The following is a 12,889-nucleotide window of genomic DNA, read 5'->3' as shown; positions in this document are numbered from 1 at the left end:
CCTGCCTGGTGCTCAGCATTAAGGGAATAACTCAGTATGCAGTGTCTTAATGGGGTATCCATGTTTATTTCCGGCATTGTGTCTCAGTAGGCTAGAACTTTGAGTCCAGGCTAATTAATACAAGCATGCACACACACAGGCACAAGTGCATGCACGTGGCTATATAAGTGCAATAACCCCATGTTGCCTTGACCATGGATTCCAGGCGACCAGCAGTTTGTGTCTCGTCCTGATGTTGGAGCCTGTAAATGACATGGTGTGATGATGTTTCAGCTGGAAGGCGCTTACAAGATCAAGAGCTTCAATGATCCCATCATCCAGGATGGGATAGTAGTACTGAAAATAATTGACAAGATCAGGCCAGGAGTTGTCAACTGGGAACTGGTCAGCCAGGCAGAGTCGGAGGAGATGGTAGGTCCCCACTCATACACACTTTCACATGCAAACCATGGACATCACACATTATAGTTTAGATATAAATGCATCAAGCTTTTATTTCTCAACCAGCAAATCATCTTCCCGAGGTAAGGAAGTTAACTGACTATAAAAGTCCAGTTTCAACCATTGCCGAACCAGGTTGTAATTATGGAGTTATATTTTGGCTGTACTGACGAGTCTATGCATAGTCGAGTCAAAATCAAGTAACTACGAACACAACATCCGGTTTGTAAACAGATGTTTTCCAAATCTGTTCATGTTTTTTAATCAAGGTGCTCATAAGATTTGATGCACGTCGCAAAGTAAGCCCCGTTTTATTCCAGTATAGATGTTGATTATCGTCACTGGTGATGCCATTTTGATTGAAGTAAATGCAAGTGATAAGAGAGGTGAAATCTGATTGGTAATTAGGAGGGACATAGAACGGACATAACTCGTAATAGCCACTGGTGGCGCTACAATCAAGCCCAGGAATTCTAGATTAGTTCGGCAAGGGTGGAAACTGGATGGTCAGTTAACTCCCTTGCCTCGGGAAGATGCAGCAAATGGTCTATGAACAGTATATTATGTGTGACTTTACATGCAGCAGATGTTCATGTGATGTCATGCCCTATCATCGTGCCCCAACGGCATGGGTCACAGCCTTAGAAATTGGCACTCATCCTGTAGTCTTTGCCAAACTTCCCAAAAGTTAAGGTATCATAAGGACTAGTAGAAATTTGCCATTTTTAAGGGTTTTGCTATATGTTGTCATTATAAGGACTAGTGGACTAAAACTGTTAGGTTCTACTGCTGGATTGTTGTTCACAATATCAATCACTGGATTGTCTGGTCCAGACTTGATTATTTACAGGCTGCCATCATGTATCTGGACTATTGCCGAGTGTTTTGTTTAACAACAGACACACACTGACTGCCATGACATACAAAATGAGACATGCTAAGCACAGTAAATGTGTCTCAAAATTAAAATCTGCCAACCATGGATCTGAGTCTTACAGATTGATTGGCAGTCGGGTAGTCTAGTGGTTAAAGCATTCGCTGATCACGCCGAAGACCCGGGTTCAATTCCCGACATGGGTACAATGTGTAAAGCCCATTTCTGGTGTCCCAGGCCGTGATATTGCTGGAATATTGGGAAAAGCAGCATAAAAACCATACTCTCACTCACTCACTTTTTTTTACTGCTCAACTATTCAGATACACCTGCACAATAACAATACATATTTGGCCATTTGAAGAACATGTGATACCGTTCTATATACATGCTGCATTGATGCTGATGAAATGTTAGATTGAATTCACATCCTAACATGATCTGCATTACAGAAAAGCCTGAACAACGCTAAATATGCTATCTCACTAGCAAGAAAGATTGGTGCACGAGTGTACGCCCTGCCAGAGGATATTGTAGAGGGGAAGAAGAATATGGTGATGACAGTGTTTGCTTGCCTTATGACCATCGATAACCCCTACCTGCGTGAGAGGCAGGATGGCAAGGTGAATGACGCCGCCAAGCCAATGATGCAGGGTTTACAGTGAAGTACGCCTGCAGCTATGTGTCGAGTGGGGAGGAGGCACTGCTTGGGAGAGATCTCCACGCTGGAAGAGATGGTGTCAAATACTTGATTTACACCTAAATATATTGCACAAAATATACAAGTTTCATATTGCAAATTTGTTCCATTTTTCATAGACCTGTTAATACAATGAACATTGGGAAGAATTTGTTTTGAACTTAAGGAATGTTTTAACAGCAGAATTTTGTAGAAAAGAAGGTGTGACCATGATGTGTCATCTCTGCCATGCAGTGTAAGGCTCATTGTTGCCGGGAAGAACTTGCTAGTAGACCGATATATTACTATAATTCCAAGTATTGACATTGTGTACAGGTATCAGCCCATCTTAATTTCTCTGTGTGTTGCCTATCATTTTTGCATAATTCACATCCTTTTGTTGGTTAAAAACAAAAGCAAAATAATTTATTGATGTGCTTTTTCGATAGAATGAAACAAATTTCTTGTATAGATACTTGCCTAAACACCTAAACTTAACCTGCTTTCATCATACGAGAAACTGATGCTAGAAATGTGTCCACTTGAGGCATAAGCCCATGCAAGTGCCTGTGATATATCAACATCAATTTATATGTAATTTTGTCTCAACCCTATTTCAACATGTTTGCCTAAAACTACCTGCATACAAATGTGATTCCAAAATGATTCATATAACCACACATGATAGAGCCTGAGGATTTGTTTTCCTCAACTGTTTCTGTTCATGGATTTTTATCCCCAAATCAAATACCAGTAGTTGGTAGAACATCATATCCTGGTCCAAGGTCATCCGTGTCCTATTTACTGCCATAAACTTGACCTGCTGAAACCCAAGACTGAAAATGCTGATATATCAAAGTTAAGGGCCCCCCCACCCAATAAAAATAAAAGTATATATTTCTGGTCTGTGGCTGCATTATTTTCAACACCTTTGTCAGGCTTTCTTATTTTGATTTTAACAAAGGGTAGGTAACTCTGACCTGCTTTTCCAAAAGCGAACGTACAAACTGCACAGGACGGCTGTGTAGGTTGTGTGTTGGGATAATTCTAATACAGAAGAATGTTTTCATCCAAAATATGATTTATGGTGTCATGCAAATGAGCTTGTCAAAAAAAATAATTTTTTACTGCATAGTTGCGTCATTTTAGACCGAACCAAAAGACCAAAAACATAATATATTTTAAGGGGGCTAAATGTAGAAATATGTTGATTTATACAGTTGTATGTTTTTAATGTTAAGTTTTCACTTCTTATCAATTTAAAGACAAAGGCTACCTTTAAAAAGGAGATGTATTATTTTTTATGTAGTGACATTTATTATGATTGTATGTGTATGTTTGGTCGCCATGTTAGAGGTCACAGGTGGAAGTATATGTTTATGCAGGCATTTTATCTGAGTTTAAACCATGTTTGTTGAAAATGTTAAAGCTGTTTATAGTTGAAGCCAAGAATTGAAAAGGGGAAGATGTGCATGGATCAAATTTTGTTGACCAGTTTGTTTATTGTTTAAGGGTAATTTGTCATGCATGCATCATTTTCAATTGATGATTGTTTCCTGACCTTGGTAATGCTTAACGGATGCACAAATAGCAAAGCTTGTATTGTCAAGAGTATCATCTTTAAAATACCAATTATCAGCAATACTTGCATTTAGCAAATCCATTTTATGCTTTATTTGTTTCAACACGGATATTGTTCTCGTTTCACTGTTGATGACGATCATTTGTTGATAGTGATGCCTTGTTGTAGCCATCTGCCTCGTAGTGAACCGTCAAGCAATACATATTTGTATGTATCAATGCCATGTTAAGCAGGACCAACTAACCATTAGTGAAGACTTAGACTTCTCCATACAGAGTGATATGGTAGAGCTGTTACCATGGATCCAGGGGCCATGTTTACGACTTGTACAGGTTGATGAACAATATTTTCATTTTGTAGATTTTATTTGTTTTACACTAACTCATGCACCATGATCTGATATTTTGCTAATGGACAAATATTGTTGACTATATAATTCATCAGAGCTTAGATCAGAGGTTTATGTATCCCATTTTAACTTATTACATAACCAGGCTTTTGTGTTAGTAACTACTGCAAGAGGAAGATTAGGATGCAGATAGCTGTGTCTCCATGGTTACACATAATATGTCCGATGAAGGAGGTATGAAGTCTGTCATCAACAGAAGTCACCCTAGGGAATGCAGTTGCAGCACTTCTGAAATTGGGACCAGTTGATGTCGTGTGTGATCCAGATTTTAGAGAGGGACCATTTTACAACACAATTTGTATTTATTGCAATTTTACAATGAAATTGATTTCTTTGTAACATTTCTCCAAAATAATTGTGATAATTGACATTATTCGAGGAATCAAAGTGTTTAAGAACTACTTAAGAATTGAGTCAAAGTTGTTTTGTTGAACTGGCAACAAGCTACTGGCCATTCCATGTGCCTCCCAGTTGTCTACTGTGTGTTGGTCCTCATACATGGGCACACCTCCAAATTGTGTCACTTGTTGCAAACTGTTTGGTGACTGTATAAGTAAATCATGGTTTCTTAATAAAACAAAACAAATAAGATGAACTGTGGGTTGGTTGTCTTTTCCTGGTGTCGACAACCCTGTCGGTTGCTGCTAGATGTACCCCAGCAAAGTGGACGACAATAAGCTGATAACTGGACATCTCAAAACAACATTCAGGAATTACAAGTGGAATGATAGTGATAATACAAATTTTACAGTGTACCTTTATAGGCTCAGGCTTCATACAGAGGCAGGCAGGGTGGCCTTGTGGTTAAAGCACTAGGCCTTGGTTCCGATTCCCCACATGGGTACAATGTTAGGTATTTCTGGTGTATCCTGCCATGTTATAGCTAGATTATTGCTAGAAGTGGTATTTACCCTACTCGCTCAACCTAGCAACACATGGGACAGTTTTCTCAACAATATTTATCTGCAAGGAATCGTTGCAAGTTAATCACCCAGCACAGGGTTTGAAAAGGCCTTGAATTTCAGAGTTTGTCTTGTGTTTTTGTTTACGCCATGCTCAGCAATATTCCAGCTACATGACAATGGCCTGTAAATGATGTACAAGGGATTAGCGAGAGTGAGTGACTTTGGCTTGACGTCACTATCTCAGTTATATGACAGTGTCAGCTTGAGCAGGGGGAAGCCCGAAGTGATGCAGGCCTTAGACATTTCCCACTTTGGACAAACCCATGAGCACGTGTATGGTGCTGACAAACCTGGAAACATAATCAGGGTGAACCAGGATTCTAAGTTACTTACCCATGATCATAGGTTTCTGGCATGCCCAAAGGACGCAATTCTGCACAATCAAGTGTGGAGGCTTTGACGACTTGTCCGCTGATTAGACTGATTAGTGGATGAGACAAACCACTGATAGTCATGAGCATTGTTCTACACCGTCAGGGTATACTGATACACAATGAACCAAGTCTAACCACCCATTCTATCCATCACCTTGTCCGACACATAGGTAAGTGAGTGAGTGAGTTGGGTTTAACGGCACTTTTAACAGTATTCCAGTTATATAGCTGCGTGTCAGCTTAATGTGGGAGGAAAGCCCGAAGTGATGCACAGGTATGGTGCTGACAAACCTAGAAACATAATCGGGGTGAACCAGGATTCGAACCCACAATCATAGGTTTCTGGCCAGTCCAAGGGATGCATCTCTGCACAGCCAATCGCGACGCCTTAGAAGACTGGACCACCCGTGCCCCCCTTACCAAATTGGAATTAAAAATATGCCAAGTTATCTTATTCCAGTACTGTACTATTGTAAGGACTTTCTGGGGGCTACATTTCACTGACAACAAGAGCAATAAACAAAAAGACAGTTCACCACCAGACGGATCTGTATCCAGAAATAGTCAACATTTGAGTTCTGCTCTAGAAACAAGCACTACCCTCATATTCAGTGAAGTCCAACATATCATGAAAATATAAAACAAAAGTTCTCTGAGAGCACAACATCCCCCGCATGAATTCTTTTAACGAGTTGATTTCACAAGCTTAGTACCTCTCTCACAATTAGGCAAATGAAGCTCCGTAAAACAGGGGCAGTAACTCTGTCAAAATTAGTCGAAATGAAACGGGACTGCGATATGCGTATCATCAACATGTCGACATCTTGTGTGTAGAGTGTCAGGCATATTCTCTGGAAACTGTAGGAGAAGATGATTTCGCAAGCTTAGTACCCGCTCTCACAATTTCACAAGCTGAGTACCCTCTGTGGGACAGACAGACAGACGGACGGACGGACTGCGCCACAACATAATCCCCCTTCGGCCATTCTGGCCCGGCAGGGGATAAATAATAATCAAAAGACATCAGTTCACCACTAGACTGATCTGCATAGCAAGTTTCATCAAGAAATATTCATTTTTTGAGTTCTGCTCTAGAAACAAGCACTACCCTCACATTCAGTGAAGCCCAACTTGCCATCATGAAACATAAAAAGAAATTAAGAAATAAAAATCCTTAATCATCAAAATGCACCAGTTCCCCATTAGACTGGTCTATAGAGCAAGTTTCAACAGTAAATATTTAATGTTTTTGGAGTTCTGCTCCCGAAACAGAAGACCACATGTTTTCATCATGAAAATCATGAAAACAAAACAAAATAACAAGGAAAAAAATACAACCAACAAAAGGCACCAGTTCCCCACAAGACAGTAAGTTTCAACAAGAAAAGTTCAACAGTTTGGGAGTTCTGCTCCGGAAATGGAAAACAGACGGCTGACAGACGGTCATCGCTATGTGCCCCCCGTTTTTCAAACTATGCAGAGTTACATCCCTTGAGTAGGCCAGCACCTATGATCATGGATTCGAATAATGGTCTATCTCATTAAAATCAGATCTAAGTTCTCGCTACCTCTAAACAAAGATCTGAGGACATCCCATTGTGGGTCACGTCAGACTGACCTTGCACAAACTTTGACCGACCAATGGAATGACCAATCAGAAGGCAGCTTTCTCGTGCTTTACGGCACCAATTTCAAATTGGCGACTACGCTTCGAAACATATTTTGACAAATTCTCGATTACAGATTTGAAACCTGAACAAAAGAACATTCTGGAATGGCTAATAGATGGTCTAGATTGTATGGATTCAGTCGTTAAACCCGTAACTATCGTTCAGGGTTAAAGTTTTCGAGGTTGCATGATTAGAAATCACATTCCGACTGTCACTTTCATAATCTGGTAAGCGATGCTCCGATTGGTCGGATGAAAGGTCTTCTGACGTGACCCCTAATGGGATGTCCTCAGATCTTTGTTTAGCGGTAGCGAAAACTGAGGTCTGATTTTAATGAGATTGGAATAACGGTTCGCCTCAATTATATTTGTAGGACTGTCCACACCATACCCATGCTCGTGGGTAAGTCGTCTAAGGCCTGCATCACTTCGGGCCTTCCTCCTACATTAAGCTGACACACTGTGATATAACTGGAATACTGTTCACAATAGCAATTGAGGAAACAAATGGTATCAGCTCGAGCTTCCTAAAAGTAATGCATGTATGTTTTTAACTTCTGTGGTTTTACCATGAGCAAAACAACAAAGACAACATGTTTGCAATATGGTTTAATAGCTACAAATACAGTGAAAGTGGGAGAACAATGTCCTCTTGATGTGATGAGTCTTCTCTCCTCCATGACAATCTACACACTGCATGATGAACTCGGCCGACAGTTGTCACCAGTCCATGAGAAATAGTTTCAGTCATACTGTCTTCACACTCTTGATCCAGACATACTGCAGTGCTCTTGCTATCTCAGCCATGGATCAACCCTGTTCTTTCTCATGACAAATGCTATCTTTCTCTGCATCTCTGAATTGTATATCCTTTTACACCTCTCAAAACTCAGTCTCCGACGAGCTTCTGTAGGTTTCTCATAATATTCTTTCCGTCGAACATTCTCGTAAAACTTTTCATTTCTCAGGATCCTGAAATAATAGAGGCAACAAGTAATAAATGATTCTAGTCATCTTGTAGTTCTCCTAACCTATAGCAGTAACAGCATGCCAATTAACAAAATCCCTCTATGATGCTCTGTACAATCTCATAGCGGTTCCATCATCTTATCATCCTTACAAAAGTACTAAACATTTCATTACATTAACTTTTTTGGGGTCTATGGATGAAAAAACATAAAAACCAGTGTGTAAACTGTGTAAAGTGTGTATACTGTTTTTTTACTTTTATAACTCCATAAACAAATGATAAACACAAATACATATTGAAGCAAATTCTTATAAATATGTCAATAAACAATAAGATCTTCACCGATAAGCCCTGTCATTCTCTTATCAGCCAACCCAGAAACACTTCACTGACAACACCGCACATTCACTCATCAGCCAATCAAGAAACAGTAGTCTGTTAGAGGGCATGGTCAATTTTTTCTGTTTATGGAAACCAACGCAAAACAAAATTGCTGTAATCATCCCAATGCCACAGAATCTATTGCAATTTATTTATATATTCATAATTACATTACCAGTGGAATGATACAATTGTCTTCGAGTAGGAAGGAAGAAACAACTACAATACAACAATCCTTCTACAAATTAAGCCATATAAGAGTGTACTCATGTTAACCATGTTAACTATTAAACAAATTGTCCAATCCACATTATCATGAAGGGAGCTAACGCAGCTTGTCTAATTGAAAACGTGAAATGGGGTTTAACGTCGCGTCCAAGATTATTGCACTTATATAACGACGTGCATGTACGTGTGTGTGTGTTTGTGTGGCTGCTTGTACTAGTCCGGACTGATGCCGATTTATAGTGCTAGCTCACTGAGATACCATGCCGCAGTTTAACATGAATATCCCACTCAGACACAGTATACTGACTCCCAGCCGACCAGTCCTTGTTTTAGCCCCTTAATGCCGAGCGCCAGACAGGGTAACAACAAGTACCATCTATTAACGTCTTTTGGTATGACGCGGCCGGGGATCGAACCCCAGACCTTCCGCTCTCCGGGCGGACGCTCTACCACTAGACCACGGAGGCGGTCTCATTTCTTATTGAGAAAATGTAGAAGAAAAAAATGTACTACAAACTTCAATTTTGTCAGCATTAAGCAAGTTTCCTGACATTGAATTGGATTGGAATGTACAAATCAGATATGTACAGAAACTATTGCTTCCACAATAAACAATTTGTATGTGACTCCAGCTAATTTGGAGAAAATGGCCCTAAATTTTGTAGAAATCTTTGCATTACATTGTCACATGTTTTCCATAAGACTATTAAGAGGTCGGTGTGACAAGATGTCTCTAAAAGTTGTTTGAAAGAAATTAGTGAGTGAGTGAGTTGGGTTTAACACCACTTTTAACATTATTCCAGTCATATCACGGCGTGTCAGCTTAATGTGGGAGGAAAGCCCGAAGTGATGCAGGTCACAGACGTTTACCACTTCGGTGAAACCCAAGAGCACGAGTATGGTGCTGACAAACCTAGAAACATAATCTAGGTGAACTTGGATTTGAACCCACAATCATAGGTTTCTGGCATGCCCAAAGGATGCAACTCTGCACAGTGAATCGCGGGGCCTTAGACGACTGGGCCACCCGTGCTCCCTTGAAAGAAGTTTATTACAAACAAATAAACATGTCAAAGCTAGGTAAGCATGGCCAAATCAAATATTCTCAGACTCAAGAATTGGCCTACATGGAGAAAGAATGTACAAATAAATCTCAAGCATTGCCACTGGTCAGTCTGCATCTACGCTAAAGTACAACAGAATGTGAAGACTAGTGCTATGATTATCCAGTTATCTCAATATAAATCCAGCTAGTTATATTATCATTACATTTACAGTATGCTGAAAAACCATAAACAATCCCATAAAATTAAGTAGTATGTCAATGAGTCAACTATCACTACATTAGTGAGTGAGTTAATATTTAAAGGGGCACTGATCTAACGCAATTCCCCGGGACTGGTTGTTGCCTTTGTTATTGTTTTTTCCCAGTGAGTACCCGGATGTATAGCAGAAATGTAGACTAGTTCGCGACCTCTGCTGCGCAATTCGTAAGCACATTAGTCACTTGTATGGGTAGTAATAAGGGCGTATGGTCACATTGATCAACAAAATGAAATACAGTTTTCGAGATAATAAGGAAATGTAGGTATCTTTGTGGGTAGCATCGGTAATGGTGACGAAGTTTTGATAAGACACTTGCTTGGTAATTTTGTGGTTTTCGTTTACACTATTTTGACTTGCAACACAAAGTAAATATTTCACCTGAGCATTGCTTTTATATAGTGTGTATATTTTTTTACTGTCAAAATGTGTAACATTTTCAAATTTATTAAACCCCTAAATATTCAGTTATTTTACAAAGTGACTGAAAAACATTTCCATCTGTATTATTATGATAACGAATTCCAAACATTTTGATGTTTAATGTCATCACCAAGAGACTGAAAATGTTACGTTGAAAAGTACATTTCTATGCTGTTTGGCTTCTAATCCTACATAATAATCAGTTGTGATGTTTGTAGGCCCTTTTAATCGTCTTAATGAATCTGGACAGATTTTTTAGTCAAAATGACTGAAATATTTACACATTTTATAAATTGCCTGAGAGAATCACGTTTTACAAATTGACGGTAATATATACACGCTTACAAAGGAAAAGGCCTGTGAAAACAACGTCTATCGCGCATTGAAGAATTTCCCAACCAAGACGTAGAGAAACAAGGACGAATCGGTTCAATGTTACAGCAAATGAAGGAAAACAAAATGCAAATACCATAATTACAACCTACCAAATTTATGTGTATAAATATGGGCAGCTTCCTTGTTCGAGGAATGTATCCATGAATATCCACACAAAGGAACAATATCCCACTCGTCTGCAGCTGTACAAAAAAAACTTATTCGATGTCACGTGTCTCTGTAACAATCACATATTTTAAAAAATATGTATCGTTTGGGGATATTTTAACCCGTGTCCGTTTCTCAACTGATCACTTGGATTGTTTCAGGTGTTTCACATAGGTGTCAAGTCTCAAGGGTCAGCTGAGAAAGCCCACGTGACAACTATTTTCATAACGTCCACAGTTCCTAAAAAATACATTGAGTGATAGATAACAATGATCAATCAATCAACGTATTATCAGTTAACCCTTTGAACAAAGTATGTTGTTTTTACATCGGCACTTCACACCATGATATGAGTGTATTCCCTTTGTTTTAGTAAACCTAGACATGTAAACACTCACTTTTGACATATCCACTGTGCAAAATAACAGTGATTAATCAATCAACGTATTTTCTGTTAATCCTTTGATGACTAGGAACGGTCCGTTGATTTACAAAAAAAAGTAAATCAACTGATCATTCACCTCTTGCTGGTCTGCCACGTACATATTACATAACACACATTTCACCTCACTTCAAACCTGGATTTAGATTGAATAATTACCCCAGACACAATAAATGCCAAATCTGAACCTTTGTCAGGTAATCTAAGTGGTGCTACCACTAATTGTACCTGTAATAAATTCATTAACTGAGCATCAAGTGAATGACGACAAATACATAAGTGTAGGGGTTATACGAGAAAACGTGGATGACAACAAGGGAGTAGATATCGTATTATCGACGCAATCCGAAATCCGAAAATTCTTTCACTGCATGGATACTTTTTTTTAGTATTAAACTATAACCATCTGGGGTATTTCCAAATGACGACATCCGATGAGCTCCGCCGTTCTTTTTGTCTGTTTGTTTAGGTTGAAGAAATTAATTAACATGCGCCCTTTGTCGAAATCTTTATAGATCCCGGTTAACCAATCAGTGTTTATGCAAAAATGCGTAAAACAAATATTGCCTCCAGCCTCCAAGTTTATTTAGATGTCCTTGCAGACGGTAGCCCAGTCTCTGGTCACGCTCAGTTGCGTTGCGTATCATCCGGGTACTCACGGGGAAAAAACAATAACAAAGGCAACAACCAGTCCGGGGAATTCCGTTAGATCAGTGCCCCTTTAACATCACATCGGTAATATTTCAGCCATATTGTGACATCACTACATTAGGGTCTCAATTTTCACAATCATTTAATGAATGACACTAGTCGTTAGTTTTCTCTAGGGTACACAAAGTATTCCATTTTATCTATGCAAATTTGCTGTCATCGTTTTCACAGTCATCGGGTACCTCACATCAGGACACACTATTATGGGCTATTTAACTCTCCACTAGAACTTGTTGTTAGCCAAGGCGACACGAACATATCCATCGTACTATGTGTCACGGACCACCCGATACCCCTTTCTTCACAATGGTACGCGTCAGTGGGCAGATCTCATACAGTTTTACATGGTAAATTGTCAGGTCACAACTTAACTTATCTTGGCTTACAAGTACGAATCTTTATGGTGAGGTATTTATTGAACCGCAAAAGGTGCACCCGATGAAGTGCTACCGCTCCCATTAAATTGCAAAGTATACTGCAACGTTATATTCTCCATATCCCATTGACTGTATATGCATGATGAGAGGTCACCCTACCCAAAACATTCGTCCTTGACTATTTCACCTATTTTATTTGTAAAAGAATCTGAATATTTCCAATTACAAACTATAAAGAAAAATCCATTAAATCTTTGAATCCAAATAATACCTGTTAAGAACCCCATGGGCTTTGTCAATATCATTATTATTGACAAGAACCGTCCTTGCGAAAAATCGAATATGATTTCGCGACATGCTCGGAAGTGAGAGTCGAGATTACGGTTGTCGCTAAACATATAATTATACTGATGTAGTATTCTCGCATGTTCACTGAAACTACAGTAATAGTGGTGATTATTGCGACTTGCGCAAATAGACTGATATGGCCTAGAAAAT

The 12,889-nt window shown here is 39.2% G+C and overlaps 2 protein-coding genes across 2 annotated transcripts in view; one reads left to right on the top strand and one right to left on the bottom strand.

The window, feature by feature from the left end:
• The window catches only part of LOC124111440 (plastin-2-like), a 43,004-nt gene extending 38,424 nt beyond the window's left edge, over window positions 1-4,580 (top strand). Inside the window, exons 13-14 of the mRNA XM_046471147.2 lie at window positions 274-411; window positions 1,768-4,580. Coding sequence (XP_046327103.2) covers window positions 274-411; window positions 1,768-1,980 — 351 coding nt within the window. The 3' untranslated portion in view covers window positions 1,981-4,580. The remainder of the gene's footprint in view (window positions 1-273; window positions 412-1,767) is intronic.
• A 3,007-nt stretch (window positions 4,581-7,587) lies between these two features.
• Window positions 7,588-12,818, bottom strand: LOC124111439 (28S ribosomal protein S21, mitochondrial-like). Its single transcript, XM_046471144.2, has 2 exons — window positions 12,663-12,818; window positions 7,588-7,965 (listed from the first exon to the last, which is right to left on the bottom strand). Exons 1-2 carry the CDS (start codon window positions 12,746-12,748, stop codon window positions 7,788-7,790), a joined length of 264 nt encoding a protein of 87 aa, XP_046327100.1. The 5' UTR covers window positions 12,749-12,818; the 3' UTR covers window positions 7,588-7,787.
• Window positions 12,819-12,889: the final 71 nt, after the last annotated feature.

Source organism: Haliotis rufescens, unplaced genomic scaffold, assembly GCF_023055435.1.
Source record: "Haliotis rufescens isolate VD_foot unplaced genomic scaffold, xgHalRufe1.0.p SCAF_6, whole genome shotgun sequence".
In the NCBI taxonomy this organism is placed as follows: domain Eukaryota; kingdom Metazoa; phylum Mollusca; class Gastropoda; order Lepetellida; family Haliotidae; genus Haliotis; species Haliotis rufescens.
This window is presented reverse-complemented; position numbering and strand designations above follow the sequence as displayed.